The sequence below is a fragment of the Cucumis melo genome, chromosome 12 (assembly GCF_025177605.1).
Source record: "Cucumis melo cultivar AY chromosome 12, USDA_Cmelo_AY_1.0, whole genome shotgun sequence".
Lineage (NCBI taxonomy): Eukaryota > Viridiplantae > Streptophyta > Magnoliopsida > Cucurbitales > Cucurbitaceae > Cucumis > Cucumis melo.
In genome coordinates, this window is record NC_066868.1 from 1,043,165 (window position 1) to 1,064,678 (window position 21,514).

The 21,514-nt window shown below is 31.6% G+C and overlaps 2 protein-coding genes across 2 annotated transcripts; both read right to left on the reverse strand.

Moving 5' to 3' along the window:
- Window positions 1-11,005: 11,005 nt before the first annotated feature.
- LOC103497066 (probable protein phosphatase 2C 25) lies at window positions 11,006-12,952 on the reverse strand. The gene is made up of 4 exons (XM_008459136.3): window positions 12,312-12,952; window positions 11,846-12,190; window positions 11,539-11,718; window positions 11,006-11,440 (listed from the first exon to the last, which is right to left on the reverse strand). Exons 1-4 carry the CDS (start codon window positions 12,801-12,803, stop codon window positions 11,279-11,281), a joined length of 1,179 nt encoding a protein of 392 aa, XP_008457358.2. The 5' UTR covers window positions 12,804-12,952; the 3' UTR covers window positions 11,006-11,278.
- A 2,812-nt stretch (window positions 12,953-15,764) lies between these two features.
- Window positions 15,765-20,706, reverse strand: LOC103497067 (protein PMR5-like). Its single transcript, XM_008459138.3, has 5 exons — window positions 20,138-20,706; window positions 19,832-20,003; window positions 19,530-19,708; window positions 18,658-18,816; window positions 15,765-16,297 (listed from the first exon to the last, which is right to left on the reverse strand). Exons 1-5 carry the CDS (start codon window positions 20,458-20,460, stop codon window positions 15,952-15,954), a joined length of 1,179 nt encoding a protein of 392 aa, XP_008457360.2. The 5' UTR covers window positions 20,461-20,706; the 3' UTR covers window positions 15,765-15,951.
- Window positions 20,707-21,514: the final 808 nt, after the last annotated feature.

The following is a 21,514-nucleotide window of genomic DNA, read 5'->3' on the forward strand; positions in this document are numbered from 1 at the left end:
ATCTTTAAAATATAAAATAAAATGAGAAATTTTCATAAATATAATAAACCAGTAAAATATTTACAATCCGTGTAACAAAACGAAAAAAATTCATGAAGGTGACTAATTTTTTAAAATATTCTAAGTTTGCCCTTCTTTTCATCGCCTTTTTTCTCTTTCTCTTATGTGATTTTTTTTCTTCTTTCCATTGTCTTTTTTTTTAATTGTTATTTGATTCAAGATCGTGTTCCAAATATAAAATATCTATTTATTTTTTATTTTTTTAAACTGTTATCTGGTTGTTCAAGATCGTGTATTGAAAAAATATTGTCAAATATAAACGATCGCGTACCAAACAATAGTCCAATCTAAACGATCGTGTACCAAATATATTATACGCGTTTTTGACGGGGCATTTTTTATATTTTCTATTATGAACCTGTGAGTTCTTTTTTTTTTTTTCTCGCAATTGTTTATGTAAATATTTTGCCATTTTGTTCTATTTTTTAAAAGATCCCAGCTAAAATTATTTGTCAAATTTAACTAGCATTAAAATTGAACAAAAAACTACAAACGTAACTTATATATATATATATATTAAATTTGTACATAAAACACACTACAAGAAAATGGAGCATTCCCAACGCTGAAAAAGACGTTGGCATAACGGACGTCGGGAAAAAGGGTATTCCCGACGCAGTCGAGACAGCGCCGGGAGAAGCGTCGGGGAAAACCTTTTTTCCGACGCATACAGCAGGCGTCGACCACGAGACGTCGGGAAAAGGTCCAATTAATTTTAAAAAACACATTATTCCCGCGTCGGGAACGGCGTCGGGAATAGGGGTTTTTCCGACGCACTTTGAGGCGTCGGAAAAACCGTTTAATGAGCGTCGGGAATGACCTTTTTCCCGACGCCATTTGGGGGATTTCCCAACGCGTCGACACGACGTCGGGAAATCCCTTTTTTATTCGAATCAGTCTGTAATTTACAGAACTGAAAGCCGAGAGGAAAAAAAGAGAGGAAGAGATGGAAAAAGAAAGGTCGAAGCCGAGATGAAGAAACCGTTCCGCCGTCGTCCCTCGCCGCCGTTCCACCGCTGTCTGCCACTTTAGGTAAGTGGAAAATTAAAATTTGTTTAGTTTAAAGTTATGTTTTAGGGTTTTTATAGGAAAATTGTTTTAGAATATGTGTATCTTTATACCTATTGAATACATTTTGAAATGATGTACCTATTAAATACATTTTGAAAGTAATTAAACTTTACGCACAAATGGTGAAAGTCATGTAAATTGTAAGGATTGTATAAGATTGTTTAGAGGGAGAGTGTACTTAATATGCTTTTCACTTTTGGGGTGTATGTTGAGGGAGGGAATTGTAAGGATTGTAAGAATTGTAAGGATTGTAAGAATTGTAAGGGTGAAAGTCATGTAAATTGTAAGGATTGCCTTCCACTTTTGTGGAATGATGAAGAAAGCATCAAGATATTGAAGAAATGTAAAGAAGCAATTCCAAGTAGAGGTGAGGGAGGGAAAAGTAATAATAATAGAGATGGTGTTGGAAAAAGAGTTGGAACAAATGAAGAAATCATCAGTTGAAACTCAACTTTCTTGTGATGTATTAATGATGACAACTTTCAGTGGTAGAGAAAGGAATGAGAAAGAATGGAACACTATTTTCTTATCCAATATGTATAATGTCAAATCTCTATATTGTAACAAAAGATTGTGAAACAATGAGACAACTTTTTGTTTTGTTTTGTTGTTTTTTAATACTCTTTCCCCACTCCTTCAACAATCATGTGGAATTAATATAACAACAGTTGCGGATATGTGTGTTGTTGTTAAAGAAGAAAGGGAATAACCCTTTTTTTATATATAGATATAATAAGTGACTTCACCATCATCTAATCTAAAACTATAATATGCTTTTATTCATTTGAAACTAATTTTAATCGTATAAAAATTGTACTATCCTATATATAAAACATAATGTAACACTCAAATTGTACTAGTCATTATGTCATATCGCCGATCAAATTTTATGGAGACGGACGATATGTTCCTCCAGTTTGAGGACGATTTAGATAACATCGCAGGAGGGTCGTCATCTGTGGGCGACAATACGAGTGAGTCTAAGAATTTTTTTTTTATTTTAACTTACAAATATTTCATGTTCTTTTTTCTAACTTTATATGTCATTATCAATTTATTGAGCAGAGTCTTCTTCTCAACAAGCGACTCCGACTCCTAGGAGACGTGCGCAGTCTCGACTCTTAGAGTTAGAGCGTCACGTTGCAATAAATGGACGCATTCCGATGACGATCGCCCCTGGAGCGGAGAAGCTTATTTCTCCACACGCCGTTTGCTTCAGTCAGGCGATAGGCGTGTGCGTGCGAAAGACATTTCCCGTCCGCTGTCTTAAGTGGGCGGACGTTGGGAGAGAATATATTGAGGTCGTCAAGGGCGATCTCCAGGTAATTAAATGCACTACACATTTATATATGATTTCATTTGAAACATATCTAACTTTAACCAATCTAATGTGTTATGTTTGTAATGTGTAACGATTCTTTGTGCTTGATTTCAATGATCAAGCAATGAACAGGTTTGTTGAGCATCAGATGGTCACGACCTTTAAAGAGTTCCGGACCGACTGTTATAGACATTTCAAAAAATACTCGTGCCAACCCACCAAACGCATTGGTTGGACGTGATGAGGATTGGCACTTCCTCTGCGACCATTATATCAGCTGTGCATTCTAGGTATTTGTCATGATTAATTATGATAACAAGTTTTAATATAAGAAATAAATAATATAAATAAACAATATAATTGTTTTAATGCAGGAGCAATCACGGACGAACAAGGCTGCTAGACAGAAGCAGCCTTACAATCATAGTAGCGGGTCCAAGTCGTTTCTACAACGGCAGTATGAACTCGCTGAGAGAAAAGGCGAGCCGGTCGATCGTGTGGAATTGTTCCGGGAAACACACGTTCGAGCTGGGACATTCATGTCGCAGGCCGCCGAGGATGCGCATGTAAGTTTAGCCCTTATTAATTATCCACTTTCATTATATATTTTGCGCGTTACCTAACATAGTTTTTAAATTTATTGTAGAATCAAATGCTGTAACTCCAATCCCAGCCTACCCTAGAGGGTAGTCAGCCACTCTCTGAGAATGAGATATGCGATCAGATGTTGGGTAGACGACCAGACTACTTAAAAGGCCTTAGTTGGGGACCCGAGCCGAAGGCCCGCATAACGGTGAGTATAAGCAGTTCATCAACATCTTGTTCGCAGTCCACAGAAAAAGAGATTGAATTACAAGCTAAACTTCAAGAAGTTTTGAAACGGATTGAAGTACAAGATAGAAATCACCAAGCATTAGTTTCACAAGTGGAAAGTATGAAAAAGATGATAGAAGAATTTACTCGTGCACAACAGGGACCACCACATGATCCCTAGCTCTGCGGTACGTATATGTCTCTATTATTCTTAAGTTTTTGCAAATATATGATTATGTACTAAATTTAGTTATTTTTATATCATTTTTAGAACCAAAGGTGTAGAATGACGCGCATACGCACCTCGTTGGAAGACTTTTTCTTATGTTTATGTTTTTTCTATTTTGAGAACTATATTTATTGTAGTGAACTTATTCGTATTATTAATTTTAATTCTATTTTTTTAATTTTTGTTTGTATATTTCTTAATTTATTTTAATTTATATTCAATTTGTTTTAATTTAATCCAAAACGTCAGAAATTTTTTTTGAGCAATCTGAACATCATTGTGAATGTTTGAGCAAAATATTATAAGAAAAAAAGTAGAAATAAAATATTAAAAAAATATATAAAAAGGAATTCCCGACGTAACGAAACGTCGGGAAAACAACGTTGGGAAAGAGGATTTCCCGATGCCAGAAAGTGCACCGGCATAGTCTGCGTCAGGAAAGAGGCAATCCCGACGTAGGCTATGCCGACGCTTAGTTAGGCGTCGGGAGAGGCTGTCCCGACGCCGCGTTGGTATGGCGTCGGGAAAGCCTCTCCCGACACATTTCTCCCGACGTCGTTTTGTACGTCGGGAAAGGTTATCCCGACGTACTTTTCATTTTCGCCGACGTTTTGTGGCGTTGGGAGTACCCCCGTCTCTTGTAGTGACACCATCTAATTTGATGGTTTCAATCCAATTGAAGTACTTTCTATCCGTGAATTTAACCTACACAATTAAATCTATTTTTCTTCCCATGTTCAAATTGAAAATGTTTTACTTCCTTGTGCTCTAACAAAAATATCCAACGATATAATATTAGATACAATACATCTAACTAATTGAAGTATGTTCATGTAATAAATTTCCATAGGGTTTGATTTCATTATCAATAGCATGAGAATCGGAAAGAATACATATAGCTAATTAGTGTCAAATTTTGATAGCAAAATGGCAATAGAGAGCCTTTTTATTTTCTTTTTAATTTTTCGTGGGAGAGTTTGGTTTCTAATTTTTATTTGAATGTGACATTTTGATTATAAAATTCGATCCATAATTATCAACTTTTAATGTGGAGTTGGTGGAAGGATGAATGAATATGTAACCAAAGAAAATTAAAAAGACATTTGTAAATATATATAGAAATTATAATAGAACAAATATATATATATATATATATATATATATATATATATATATATATTCGTAAGTATTTATTATGATTAATTATGGTCCATTCATATTTAATTATGATCATTTTTATAAAACAAATTATTATAAACATTTTTTAAATGTTAAATATTAATTCAAATTTTCCTTAATTTGGTGGATTTCATCTAAATGGTTCAACTTAGGAGAAGTGGGTAAGCTTTTCTAAAAGTAATATGTCAATTTTATTGCATATATAATTAGTATAAAATATGGACTAATTAAGATATTAAATACATTTAAATTCTCCTTTTTATATCGTTCAACTAAAAAATAATGGACATTTTTAAATATAGTAAAATAAACTAAAATATTTACAAAATATAAAAAAAATTTAGATTATATTAATTATAGAGATCGATAGATTTTATAACTGTCTAAGTATATATCAGTATCTATCAATGTCTATTATTGATAAAATCTGAAATTTTACTGTATTTTTTGTAAATATTTTGTTAAATTTATCATTTTTTACAATTCCTGAAAAAATAATTGATAATGAACTTTACGTATTTTATTAAGTTCGATAATTAAGTTATCATATTTTCTATAAAAATAGGGCAACCATCAAATTTTAACCCTAAAATTGTTAGGATATGTTGTATCAATTGTATGTTCTAAACTTTCATTTTCTTCAATTTTGACCCAAAAAAACTAAGTATAAGTACTACAATCTTACCCTTAAACTTTAAAAAGGTGGTGCTATTTAAACTTCTAATACGTTCGAATTTGTTCATTGATCAAACTTATTTTTGTACAAAAGTATATTTTATCGAAGATATCTACGTGGTCGGTCGAATAGAACCAAAGTAAAGATTACTACCACTTATAAGTTTGAAGTCGATTTGATTAAATTAAACATTTAAGGCCCACATGACACAATCAAACAAATTTATAAAAAGAATGATATTTTTTTCAAATAATTAGACATTGTGTTTTAGCCGTAAAATACAATAATTAATTCACACAATCAAATAGGCAAAGTTTTTGAATAATTACCATTATCACTATTCACTACACACTTAAAAAATAACAGTGATAACACAACAATAATAAAACATCATTACAAAGACTTGCAAATGTCGAAGGTTGCTTTTACTAAATTCATAATTATATCACCCAATAATGTTACAACATCAATTGCAACCCAACCCCTTCATCATAATTGCCCATCCCATTTCTCCATTTTTCTTTTCAAATCTTCACAAATATTTCCATCATTACCATGAAACCATATATCATTTGATTTTTGACATCCAGACTTAGATTTCTCTTTAGTTGATTATATAAGTAGTCATTCATTGGTCTAACTCACAAATGACAATTCATGCAAATTTATATTTAATATGTGATTTATTGTTTATTTGAAATTTTAGAACAATATACATTCTATTCTCGAATTCAAAAGTTTATGAGTATATAAATGAAAACAACATTTTTTTGGATAAAAAGAAAGTTACGAGAAATGACGTACGCTATAAATTGAACACACGAGATGTTTATGGAGTGAAGTGAAATGCAAAACTAGGAATAATTTTCACATCTCTTTTTCATTACACTTTTTTATTTTAAAAATTATTAAATCTCCTAATAAAAATAATCTCATTTTATTTGCAAAGACATAATTAAAATGTTTCATACCTATAATTTCTAAAAGTTTAAATTTAAATATTACAACAATATACTTATTATGATTTTGATCTAATAGAAAACTAAGAAAGAATAATCATGATAAAAAGTTAAGAGTATAGAATTCATATACTTAAAATTTAATATCGTATGAAATTTTGTTGACACTCGAATGAATCGATTGTGATAAAATCATATAAATAAAATAACTCACCTCACCCAACCAAGATTAGTAAGAGTTTAAAGACTTACTCAATCAACAAAAGATGACAGAATCTTCCAAGTTTAGGGAGTAATTAAGAGTTAAAAAAGAGAAAAATAATTGAAACGAAATAGTTGACATTTAGGAAAAGGAATTATAATAAAAGAAAGAAAAAGAAAAAGTGGGAAATAGTTGGATGTCGGATAAGGCGGGGTGATGTCGTCAGATATTAAGACAGAGATTTAAAGGAAAGCCGACATGTCGAAGTGCATGAAGAACACGCGCTCTTTCCTCTCTGTCCTAAATAAGAATTCAATGACCAAACCCAAATGGAAATATGTTTATTTTGTTTCATTAATTGGTATTATGTGTTTTGTCTTTAAACAATTCAACAACCTCCTAACTTTTTACTCTTTCTTATCTTCTTCTTCCTTTTTAATGGATGAGAAAAAATTCTTATTGTTAAAATGATTAAAATTAATTGATTAAGAAATTACATGACATTGTCAACGTGAGCTTAGTTCAACTGATTTAATCATGACCAAAGGCTAACGTAAAAGTCTTTAAATTCATTGAAATTTACCAAAATTAAACTAAAATCTAATTTGGGTTACTAGAAGAAAATATGATTTTATATATTAGCTTCACAATACACACAAACTAAATGTGAACATTAAGATAAGAAAATTGGTCTTTTTCAATCAACCATTCAAAGAGGAGTTTGTAAGTATCCAATAATAATTAAAGCTTCACTCGAAGAAGTTTGGGGTAAGTTTAAGTCTAGCTTCATCAAAATTAAACTTTGACTCATAATAAATAAAGCTCGAATATGTATTATATTAAATAAAATTTCATCGTCTTAAATTCCTTTATTCATATGAATTTTATTTATACACCATACAAAGATGTAGCAAATGATACTTTATAAAGTAGCATGAGCTTTTACTCTATAATAATGCATGAAAGTTGTTGCCCCTTTTTATGAATTTAAATTAATCCCAATTTGGTCAAAACCTTCTGATAAGGTATGGTATGGTATGGTATGGGTATGAAGTTTATTTTAAGTTGTAAAGATCTTCTTTAAAAGAAACACCCAGCTCCAAACAATATGATAACTTCATATCAACATTATTACTAAAATTACGTATCATAAAGTCTCTCATGCAAATATCATAATGAGAACTGAGAAGAAAAAAAATGTTAAAAAAAGATAAGAGAGATTGGGAAATTATTATGATCATGAAGCTAAGAAGGCGTGGGAGAGAGGAAGAAGGTGTGGTAGCCAACAATGGAGACCAAAATGCTGATTTTAGGTCAAATCCTTGTCTTAAAAAATGCCATCCTAACATCATACAAAAATATTCCATATGCTGTCAATTATATTATATTCATATATCATATTCATATTTCATATTCATTCAAATTTCAAAATAATAATTAATCAATTTATAAACTTTATTCTTTTGTAAAAATGCGTTTTATGATATTTGAATTATGATGGGAATCAATTCACATCAAAAGATAAGCACAAGAAGGGGAGATGCGAGTGAGTGAGTGAGCTCTCTCTCATTTTGGCCGACAATACCAACTTATGACATATGACCCATGTTTTTTTGTTCTTGTTTTTATGTTTGGTCTTCCCATGCAACAACTTTTCCTAATCTCTCTTCTATACCCTTTCTTTAACTTCTTAATTAATTTCAATTGACTTTTCTAGAACGTTTCATAAATTTTTTTCCTTTACTTATGAACACTTAACAAGTCAATTCCAAACATACTTTCCATTAAGTAGGACATCAATCCCTATATTTCAATAAAGAGTCCTAATTTTATCTCTCAGTCAATTCTCTTTACAATCGTTTTTAAAAATATTTAATCAGTTATCTATCCAATTATTATTATATATGTGTGTGTGTTTCTTTCTCTTTTCAAAAGGTATTGTATCAAAACATGGGATACAAAAATCGAACCTCTAACTTCGAGTTTGATAGTACAATAACTAATTAATGTTGGTTAAACTATATGCTCATTCTAGCCATTATAATCTTTGTTCACAGAATTTCTAGTTTGGATTATCACTTCTATTTAGCATTAGCATTAGCATGTCATAAATAAGATATTATTTTCTTTTATGATCTTTCAACCATTCTTAAATAATACTTTTTTATATAAACAAACAATTGTAAACGGATTTGTACTAGAAATTTTTTGTGAATTTATTTTTAATAACTATTATAAGACAATGTAGATTTGAACATTTATTTGCTCCTTAATTACCGTTGATATAATTTCAAAGCATTTTCATCGTTTTTTTTCTTCATATATCTAATGGTCAGAAAATTATTATATGGTAGTGTTGTTGAATAATATATAAATGACATGATTCTTAAATTAAAGACTAACAATAATAAAGCTTCATCATCATTCTCCATCATCAACATCTAATAACTTTCATTCTTATGCCTATTATTCCCTATTTTCCCCCTTAATTATTCACCCAAAAGCTACCCCATGATGAGTACTGAAATCAAAGTATTTTTAATCAACTTTCTATATAACGTATTGAAAAATAAAAAGGGTAAAACCACTACTCAATGCTCTTACAAGCTATTAATTATTGTTTATGCTTTTAAACATCACATCATACAATGTACGTATGATGCTAAATTAAAAAAAAACATTACGTATTATTGTAAATACTATATATATTTAGTTCAATTAATATCTTGCATGTATTTGAAGACTAAAAAGTTTGGTGTGTAAATTTCTTCTCCAACGTGTACTAAAAAAATGTTAGTATTATATATTTCTTGTACTAAAAATGGTTGTTGAATAATAATATGGACATGACAGCCTTTAAATAATATATTTTAGCTAATGGGAATATATGGACATGGGATATGTTACAATAATAATAATGTTGTTAATATTATTTAATGTATATAACAAAGACTAAATATAATAGACAATAATAAAATACATACTTATGTTTTTAAATTTGGTGGGTGGTTGTTCATGTTTTAAATGGGTTTTAGATTTTTAGTTGACTAATAGAAAAATAAGTTGATCAACCATTAAAATTTTTGGGATGGTATATTATTAAATTCTCAAATATACTAATTCAATCGTGACTTATTCTAATACTTTCGAGTTTCTCTTCTTCTTAATTTTATTTTCCTTTTTTTTTCATCTTAGGCGATATTTTTCACCATCGTTAGATTCCAAAGGAGCACGAGATCTATAATAATGGAGTGGATCAAATAATAACTTATTATTATTTATGTCTATAAATTTCCTTTAGAAAAGTTCAAACAACAATCCTTTTAGGATTTGGTCAAAGTAAAAGTGAAGTTGGCTCAAGCTGAGGTCGAGCTACTCGGATCAACCTCATGACATATTTTCTGTTTCAACCTTTCTCTCTTTTCTCCCTTGCATTGGAGGCTACTTGTATACTGTAGTCTATTGGCAAAATAATCTTATTATTTTTCCTGTTGTATTATTTTTACCTTTAATTTTAGAATTTGTCCACAAGAGTAGACGAAAATCTTACAAGGTTTGACCGAGTTTAGAAAATTAAATTTAGAAAATCTATGTTTTTCTTTTTCTTAAAAGAAAAATAGTGTGAAAAAATGAAAGTATAGTAGACGAATTAAATAAAATAAATAAGTTAATGTAGTGAAGAATTGAAGTATTCAAGAACGTGTTGACTCAAAATCAGCATATTTTCAAAACTAAAAAAAGAAAAAGAAAAAAAAGAAGTTTGAAAAATTAAAGAAAAAGAAAATTGTGTTCCCACTTCTCTTCTCATACTTTGCCAACTTCATTTTGGATTCTCATTCTTCTTGATGCTTTGCTTTCCCTTCCTTCCTTCCTTCCTTCCTTCCTTTTGTTTTATGTGAAAGTAATACAACATATAATTCCACTTTCATAACTTCACTTTACTATAAATCCATCCATTAAACTCTACATTAATCTCCATCTCTAACACTTCGATGAATGGATATTTTAAATTCCAACATGAAACTATTTCTAATTAAACACTTTCTGCTCACATTTTATTAAACCTAAAACTAAGTCCTCTTGTTTTCAAAAGAACCAATACTAAGTCCTCTTGTTTTCAAAAGAACCAATACTAAGTCCTCTTTTTTTCTGCTAAATTTGATCTGTTCAGTTGAAAATTTTGTTAAATGTTACAGAAATGTAAAACAGAAAGGTCTAAATTTGAAGATTGATTAGTAGTTCTGATTATGTTTTGATCTTTTCTCTGCTGGATGGAGATTTCTACATCTCCAAACAATTAAATTTGTTGCAACAATTTAATTAACTAACTAAAAAGCCTAAAAAAGCAAATAGTTTGGTATCTCTTTAAATCATTTGATAACATATTCATATGAAGTATCATCTCTAAAACAATTGACAAGGGAAGGAGTCCCCCCCTTTTGTATGTGATCATTTCATCTTTGAGAATTCAGAAAAATTACACTTCAAACGGTAGTGAAGGAATCATAATAAATATGGATATTATTAAAAATTGGAGTCATAAATACAAAAGAATATGATCAGTCAAATTACATTCACAAAACCCTAATTAGATTTGAAAGGCTAATCAGAGAGACAAAATTTTCCCCTCCCATCAGCCCCCTATTCTCATTAAAATTATGGGGTTAGTTCAAATTTTCAGGCAGCAGCAGCAGCAGCAGCAGCGTCGTCATCATCAAATCATTATCATCCTCTCTACTATAAATATTACACTAAAACTAATACCAAATTAGATGAAGTTAGCCAATTGAATTAGTACTACACTAATGTCATCAACTGAACCTCTTGAAAGTGAAAGCTCCACAAGCTTTTTACAAGCCATTAATGGCTCTGCCTTCTCCATTCCTACACACAACGGATGTGCAATATCAACTGCTTCTTGATTGCTCACCTGAACAAAAGAAAATAACAATATGGTTTAGTATAATTGTCTTCAAATGGAGGAGGTTTTTGTGATTAATGGATCACACTCGGGTTTTAATCGCTTACCGTTTCCCATAATCCGTCTGAGGCCAAGATCAAGAACTCGTGTCGTGGCTCGATACGAATTGCCCTTGTCTCCGGTTCGGCTATCACCCATTGTTTGAGGTGAGCATCCCCAATTCCTCTTGTTACAGCCAGAGATCCCTGGACTCTCCAAATTCCATTGCACAAATCAACATATCCACCCTATAGAACACGCCAAAAAAAGTACACCAAATTCAATTTTCACATATATCATCACTCCATCAACATTGAACAAAGGCTAATTTGTTAATGAATTAATGGAATCATCATCTACCAATTCAATTCTTACCGTGGACTCGATCCTGTGCCTTTCGTCTTCCCGGGATGGGCGGTGGTCGGAAGTGATGGCCTCGGCAACACCTTGGCTGCTGAGAACGGCACGACAATCACCGGCGTTGGAAATAACAAGGTTGCCTTTCTTGATAAGGGCCGTTACACAACAAGAACCACCACGTTGATCCTCCTTGAGGAAATCAGAATCTGTGGTGAGGTAGCCATGTTTAATAGCTTGTTCAAAATCAGTTTCATTATCACCCATTCTCTCAATTTCATTCAAAACATTCTTCTCTAAGTTATTTGCTGCAAATTCAGCTGCCTTTACACCTCCATGTCCATCAAATACACCAAAAAACGCCTGAAAATTCAATAACAATAACCACAAAAATTAAGTCCGGTTTGTTCTAATACTTTCAGAATCTTCCCCTAAAATTAAAACCCAGATAACAAAATGAAAAATTCTACAAAACAATTTTTACCTCTTTAGAATTTCCATTAATATCAACAGCAGCAGAATACCGATCTTCCATAGCAATTCTCCTCCTACCTCTCTTACAATACACAGAATACCCATCTCTCTCGGCTTCCACCACCTCCCTAAACGACGATGGCGAAGGCATCACCGGAGCGCCAAAACTCAAAGGTGTCAACGGAATATCCAACCTAGCGGGTCTCTTCCTTTTCAAGATCGCGCTCGACGACGATGACGAAGGAGAAGAAGTTGAAGCGAGCGCCACCGCTGCCGCCGCTGCCGAAAGCCCAGAAGGGGGCTTCGGAAACCGAATGCGGAAAGGGGAAGAAGGAGAAGAAGGAGATGAAGAGCAAGAGGAAGAAGCCTGCGATGACTTCAAATGAGCTAAAGTGAGCGTCAACGCCTCCGGCGCCGGAGAAATGATCGAGGTCTTGTTGCAGAACATGGAGGATGAAGGGGAAAATCCCGGGGAATTGGAAACCGCAACAGAGATAGACATATTAAAAAGCTTGTAAAAGAAAAACCCAAATTCAAGAACTCAAGAGAATCAAAACCCAGGTAAGAATTTTTCTTCAAGTATCGATTTGTCGTTCCAATTTGGAAGAATTTTAAATTAGGGTTTCGGAGGAAATGGAAGAGAAAAAGGGGAATATAAAGGGGGAATGGGTCAGCGCGTGTTCGTTTTTAATTCCGTGTTAGTAGCGGGGAGGTGGGGACAGTTGGATTTGGATTATTCTTAACGTATTTTGACTAATATTCCTTTTCATTTGTGTGAAATCCCCATATTACCCCTTCTTTCTCTTTTCCTTTGTGACTTGAGTCAGTCAAAGGTTACAATAGTGAGTCGGCAGCTAGTGTCCATTTATTATGGAAGAAATTAAACATGTTACATATGATTTGTTTTGTATTTTGTTTTTTCTTTCTTTCAAAGACCAAATAGTCTTGGCCATTAAGGTATTGAAACCATGTTTTGTAGGCCGACTTAAATATTTATATTGTACACATTGATAACCTATGGTTAGGAATGAACTATGAAAGTTAGGAGGTTTCACTATAGAACTTATTACAAGATGTCATCACAATGTAGTTGATACTTTTATACCGTTTCACATATGGAGTAATATGTAATGTTATTTTTAATTTATATCTTTTGGTTACATCTTTTTACAAGTTGCTATATACTATAGTTTTCTTGATTACTCTTTGGGTTCAATGATACTCATCATAATTTTGTAGACAAATCATGATATGATATTGTTCAATTCGGTGTAAATTTTATAGTTTTGCTTTTGGTTTCATCCTAGGGATCTTGTACTATTGGAGATAATTATTCTCACTCACAAATCTTCTCATTTCGCCAATGTGAGATTTTGTTAATAATTTCAAAAAAGGAGTTTGCAATCAATTGTACAACCGTTTCTCAAGTATTCACAGGAGTGTTGACCATGGATGCTCTTGCTTCTTTTTTAATAGTATGTTGATCGTGAAGAAGGTGAGATGGTTGAGGTTTGGCCTCTCTAAGATATTTCTAAGAAAAATTAATGAATGTAAAAATTTTAATCATTTTCCTATAGTATGGCTAGAGTAAGAAGTAGCTAGATCATGAATGACATGAACCACTCAAAGATATTGCCTCCCGAAAGTAATCCTAGGAAAATATTAAAGTATTGTGAGACTGTAGAAAAAGATGTTACATGATTAATATTTGGTCTTTCAAAATAATCGTCCTACAGTATATACAGAATCAAAGTGTGTGAAGCCCTAATCCTTAACTTTGTGTATTGATTTATAAAAGATCAAAGTTTTGCATGAATAGTATGCCTTAGTTGAGGAGCTTCTCACTTGTGATACAAATTTTTTACCAATTCTAAATAATGAAATATTTTTAAAAAGAAAAAAGAAACATAGCCAACAAGTTGTGATGATGATCCAATTGAATAGGGGTCAATTTCTTTTATCTTAAACTATTAGAAAAGACTTGGAGTAGGTAAGAGAGAGCCAAAGTTAGAATAAAGTGTTAAAAAGATAGGAGGAGGAGGAGGAGGAGGAGGAGAGGGGCAATGAGGTCATTGTGGGGTCAAAAGTCATAAACATAGAGTTAAATTTCCAAAATGAGATTCTCCAATTTCAATCATCCTTTTTGACTGAAAAAGAAGACAATAAAAATAATAATAATAAATAAATAAATAAATAAATTAGAGATTGTGAAGTGGAAAGGACAGCTGTCGTTTGCGAGGGGTGGGACCCATACATCAGAGTTTCGGATATTTCTCCGAAGTTACCGTTATAATGGAAAGGCCTGTTTTCGTAATTTTCAACAATTTCAAAAATATTAGAATATATTTCTGTATCTCTTTTTCTTCTTTGAGGCGACCGTTAGGTGATGACGTCATGTACCAACGTCTCTATCACATGCAACGCTGCGTTTTTATTTAATTTTAGTAGTTCAATCTAATTTTGAACTTCTTCTTCCTTCTCCGCGTTGATTTGGCAAATAAGGATAATCTTTACACTTACACCGCCCACTCTCCTAATTGTCATCTACTATTTTTCTTCCATTGAAACATTTGAATGTTTAAACATAATATATGGGTCATGTAATTTGAACTAAGATTCTTTATATCACTTAGTTTAATCAACTGTTGGTTTGTGTTTATCTTTTTAAAAGTTAATCACTTATAATTATTTTAGATTTTGATGGTTTTTTTTATTGTCGATCTCACCGTTGTTGAACTTAAAAGTTAATGTAATAGTAGTAGTAGAATTCAAAGTCTTTAAACTAACTTTTCCATATTAAAAGATTAGGTTAAATTCAAGGAGTTATAGTTATCTTAGTTACCAAACTATATGTGTTTATATTGGTATGTTATTGCATTAGTTTCTTTTTAACGTTAATGTTAGTTTCTTTTTCTTTTTTAATAATTTGATAAATTAAATGTTAAAACCTTCACTTTTCCAACTCCAAATATTATCGAAACAAAATTGTATTTTGTTAAACAACAAAAACTGTTCCTGATATTTTCCAAATCTTTAAAGTTCTTTTCAATTGGGTCCATCTTTTTTAAATATTCCGAAAAAAAAAAAACAGTTATTAGGTTAGCTACGGATATTGATATCTATAAAGACATAAAGTTGAAAATGAGCACGAAGCCGCCCAATTTATACTATAGTTACCTTTAAGAGCTATCTATATATTATATTCACAAATACGTGGTTTCAAAGGTAAGTTTTACAAAATAAATAATTAAAGTAATTGGATAAACAAAATTAAAAGAAAGATGTCATTAAATATTTTAAATTGATTCATTTATAAGAGTTTAATTAATACATAATTACAAGTTTCACACAAATTTTTTTCAAACGAAATGCAGCTAATAGTGTATATTGCAGTATAAGTTTTCGCCAACTACGATTCAGAAACTTCGAATAAAATACTGGGACAAAAGAACACATAAAATCATGACCCAAAATAGTGTCCCTATACTCCCATGCATTTCTCTCAACTAACAATGAATCATCTATTACTTTACAAATTACATCATAGTAGAAGGAAAGATTAAAGATTAATTCCAATATATCCCTGAATTCAATTACATTAGAACAATAAAAATAAGGTTAAATATAAGAAAAATAGGTAGGGGGTAGAGCTAAAAGAACAATGCAGTATAAAACAATTGGTTCCAAGTATCAGGTAAGCCAGGAAGACACCAATGGCTACAATCAGCTGATCTATCTGGGTTAGCCCTTTGTTGAGGATTCAAATCACCATTATAAATGGAAGGATGTCCATCTTTTCTTAGCTCAGACAACATTGTTATGTCCAATAAGTATACTGGCTTCCTCATCTCCCTTATCACTTCATCCACAACCCTCATTTGAATAGGGTACGCTCCCGGGTACGTCGTCCCCCCCATGGGTGCCGTTTCCCCATAACAATTCTTCGTTGATGTCATCATTGATGCTGTCCCTGTCCCTGTGTTCCATTCAGATGGACTAGTATATCCACAAACATGAGCAACATTTTAGCTATGATCAAGTGAGAATATCCAAAGCTCTAACTAGAGAAATATTAAAACGAAAACCAAAACCAAACAGCAAATATTTGGTTTTGTGAAAATCAAACCGAATCGGAAAACGTTGGTTTCCTTGTAATTTTAAACCAAACCAAACTAAAATTTTGATTTAGTTTGAATTGGTCCATTGTTTTATTTGGTTGGTTTTAATCTCCACTCCTATATCTCTGACTTCTTGATCAAACACACACACGTCTATATATTAAAAATAAAATACAAGAGCTAAACCTAAGATGGTATTTTATGCCAAATCCAGGGAATCAGGGAACAGGACACATGATGTTGGAAAGATCCTTAGTCTCAATGTTTTTCTAAACAAGTTTTATTAAACAAATTGAAAATATATGTTCAGATCAAATCACTTTGAATTATTGAAAGAGATAAAGGCAACAGGTAGGGCCATGAAGAAGCTTCAAGGAACCATCATTTACAATTTCTTTTTCCCTTTTAAATTGAACACATCCAGCTTGAAATTATTTTACAATAATATTATTGAGAATTTTATTGTTTTTTTCCCTTTGCATTCATTCAGATTATTAAGAGCAATTTGTAATGTTTAACTAAAAAGAAAAAATTAATAAATACTCAATTTTTAAAAATTGATCTGTCCCTCTCCCACCGACACGTTTGGAATCGGCTAACTTGTGTAAGAATTTTTTTCCCACATTAGCACTAATAATAAAATGTGTTAATTAATTAAGTTAAATAATTGAGTTAACAAAATTCCAAAAATAAAAAGTAGTTTTTAAAAATGATTTTTTAGCTTCTAAAAGTATGGGTAATTTTTTAAAACGTTTGTAAAAGTAAATAAAGAAACAAGAAAACTCAAGGTGAAATGGTATTTATATGCTTAATTCTAAAAAATTAATACCAAATAAAGCTTCAGTTTTCGGTTTTTGTTTTTCAAAAACACTTTTGAAACTGCAAGTGAATTTTATTTTTATTTTTTTTAAAAGAAAAGTAGTGTAGTAAAACAATTTTCTGTTTTTAAACTGATTTTTCCTCTAACATTCATTTGCTTCCATCTTTGGACATATCTCTTCTTAATAAGTTTCTTAATCCAAAAAGAAAAAGAAAAAGAAAAAAGTTTAGGCTTCTTAGAAATGTAATATGAATTCTTCCAACTTAATAAAGTAGATTCAACAAATATCTTTTTCGATTTATTTCTTATAATAATTTTTAGATTTTGTAGTCTAAATAATATAATATAAGTTCTTAAAATAATATTGTTATGTTTTCAAATTTTGAATTAAAAAAATTTAAAATTTTGAAATGCTGAATTACATGAAGAAAAAGATTGATAAATAAACTATGTTTATTTCTGTAAAATTCAATTATGCAATATATAATTTAGAGCAACGATCAGGTAATGACAGTGCTCCTTGGAATAAAAAATTTTAAAAACCGAATAATTTAATTACACCCTCAAACTTTCGAAGATAAAAGTAGATTCTTAAACTTCTACGAATGTTAAAATTAGAACCTAACCTTATAATAATTCTAGAAATTGGACTTATAGAGGATAAAATTGAACCCACAAACTTATACATGATGTTATACATGTAAGTTTGAAGGTCCAATTCTAACACTTGTATAAGTTTAAGGGCTACAACTATCATCATATTTTAGATGTGGTTTTCACAATTCACCTAAAAAATTATCAGTTAGTAATTTTTTACCAAATGACCATTTAAGTTGCATAAAGGTAAAGATAGGTGCAATCCGAAAAAAACATGCAAGTATTTGCCTATAATTTATATTATATGATATTGTAAAATAATAATTATACAAAATATGTAACACCAAATAAACATATTTTCATACACACACTACTTTAAAACAAATATATCTAAAAACACTAAAACTATGATACAATTATTTTTTATTCCTTAATTTCAAATTTCTATTTTCATATCACTACTTAAACTCACCCTCGTATAACCAATACAACACTTGACCAACTTTATAACTTAAACTTAAAAGGGCTAAAATGGTAATTTAACATTAAAAAAAATATCTAAAATGCCTACAATGAGACCCAAAGGAATAAACAAAAGAAAGACAAGAGCCCAAATGGGCATTGAGAAAAGGATTTCTGGTGCTTGGTGCCATTGGCAGACCAAGCCAACATTCAATAATTACCTAAGCTATAAAGACACAAGACAGTACATATTCTTTTTTTTTTCCTTCATTCAGACACGCTATTGGATATTATATTATTTTATTTCATAGATCTAACGCAATAATGTTAGAATTTTTTTTGAGATAAAAGAGACTTACTTGTAATGTGTGGGGGAGATAGCTTGGAAGAAAACCCTTGTTCTAGAGACATCAATGTTCTTCTCAACCCAATCAGCCCATGTTCTTAGAGCCTTTTCCATTGCACCCAACCGATCCATGTCTTGATAATATGATCCTCCAGATTCCATGTAATCCCACCTAAAACAAACAATCCACACCCTTCATCACATCACATCACATCACATCACATTACATCACATTACATCAATGGCTAAACTAAAAGAAAATTCTCAAATTCCACATTTATTCCAAAAATACCCATATTAATTCTTTCAAAAGTTCTAATAAAATCCATTAAAAAGTTGAACAAGCTGACTCAAACATCTGTTGTCAGTCCGGAGTAGTATGAAAGTATTTTTGAAACAAAAGGTAAAGATTGTTAAGGGTAGATTTTGCAAATTAGCCTACATTAATCATCTTCTTCATCAAAATATCAAGTTTCATAACGAACGCTCGCAGAGAGCTTTGAAATCCATTAAAACCTTGGAAGAAAACTTTAGGACATGAAACAGTGTGAAACGCATGATGAGGGTTGAGTGTGAAACGCATGATGAGGGTTCTAAGTAGTATTATGTAGGGATCTTTTTTAAACAAAAGGTAAAGATTAGAGGTAGATTTTGCAAATTAGCCCACATTAATCATCTTCTTCATCAACATATCAAGTTTCATAGCAAACCATGGTAGAGAGCCTTGAGATCCTTTAAAACCTGAAACGATGTGAAACATCCATTGCAGGTCCCGAGTAGTATGTAAGGATATTTTTCAAAAAAAGGTAAAGATTAGGGGTATATTTTTCAAATTAGCCCAGATTAATCATATTCTTCATCAAGATTTCAAGTTTCATAACAAACCCCTGTAAAGAGCCAGTGTGGCTCCACCAATGTCCAGTGTTGAAGGAAATCACATCAGCTCCAACCCAAGCATTTCCGTTCATTGATATCTCCTCCAGCTTTAACACTCTCTTCCCATTCTCTATCTCTATGTCCACAAGATATGGGGCTTTGTAATAGGACACAGTTAACTCATATTCCTGCAAAAAGTTTAATTTATCACATTCTGAGTTCTAATCCTAAAGTGTCAAAAACCCACCAGAGATCTATGAGTTTAAGCATTGTTTCAAAACAAAATCTGAAGGTTTAAAGTTGCAACTCACCAGGAATCTGAAGGTTGAAAGAGGTTCTCCTCTAGTCATTTGAGTAGGAGTTTGAGGAGAAGATGAGAAGATCAAACAAATCAATGACTCCCATTGGTTTCTCCCCAATGAATCACCAACAAACATCACTGTTCTTCCTCTCATTCTCATCAAAAACTCAGCCCCATCGAACCTTTAATGGAAAACGCTACAGCAAGATTTATCAAAATGTAAATGACAAAGAAAAAAGAAGCACGCACGAAAACAAACAAACCAAAAAACCCAATCAAAGAGAAATTTCATAAAGAGGGGTTTTCGATTCCTGACCTTGGGAGCTCACAATCGAGCGGCTGCCAACGGTATTGGAGGTAATTTGAATCCGGTCGGCCGTAAGCTTGGCAGTTGAACTCAGGATCGATAAATGGACAATTAGAAGCTTGGTAAAGTGGATATGAATTATCTCGAACCCAAGTTCCGGCGAACAGAGCACAGCTGGTTTGGTTAGCTTGAAGCATCGGGCGGCGATTATGGTGGTCGCTGTTCCGGTAATGGTGCTTCAAACTGAGAATCAAAGCTGAGGAAGCTAAATGGGTATGAAGAGAAATGAAAAACAATGCTGCCAAATAAGGCCAAAATCCCAAAAAGCCCATTGAAGAGTGAAAGAGGAGATGGTTAAGTGTGAAAATGTTGGAGAACGAAAAGAGGAGATGGAGAAATGGGGAAATGGGTGGGAAGGAATTAGGCCATTGAAGAGAGGAAGGGAGAGAGATAATGCTGCAGACTGCAGAGGGCGAAGAAGGGGGAAATGGGGTTTTGGAATTTCAATGGGGGAAAACTGTGTACATGCTGTTTTGGAATTGGGGAATTGCTTGTGTGGGGTTGGATTGAAATTGGCTTTTGGTGAAAAGGGAAGGAAACAAGTAATTGAAAGGCACATGTTCTTTGCTTTGTTCTTCTCTCCTTTCTCTCTATCTCTCTCTTGCACCCAAAATAAAATTAATAGTATTGCTATTACTATCCATCAAATAAAATATCTCAGTTTCACTATATCTCTGCCCTCTTACCTTTTACAATTTTACTATTCATTTTTAATAGCTATCTTCAACATCACTAAACCATGTTTCAAGTGTCAATTTTTGTTCAACAAGTAGATTTCTCTACTCTAATTATAACTATAAAACCTATATTAAGGTTAAGAGTAAAGAGGGCAATCTATTTCCTACATTTGCTTCATGATAAATAAATAAATAAATAAATAAATATATATATATATGTAATTTTTATTAGAAAAATGACAAATTTGAATGATGGTGAAAATTGATGGAAAAAAACAATTTGTTTTAGTTGAATAATAAAATGTTTTTGGAAAAGAAAAGAAAAGAAAAGAAAAGAGGTTTTAAATACAACAAATAGACATAAAAACTTTTCTCCTTTTAAACCTCTTTCTTACCCTTAAACATTTTTCCTTTTCCAACTTTTTGAATATCAAACCTCCTATTTAAAATAACTTTTTTTTTTAATGTATATATGTATATAGGAAATTTGTCAAAAGTGTTTCTTTAAAAAGTAAAATATGGAATCAGGTTCTTTTTTAGATACTAAGTTAAAAGGAAAAAAAATAAAATTGGTTAAAATAAAACACATTTATTTTTTAGTGATTGTGCTTTGTCCCCAATGACATACTAATGTTTGCACTTTTCTTTT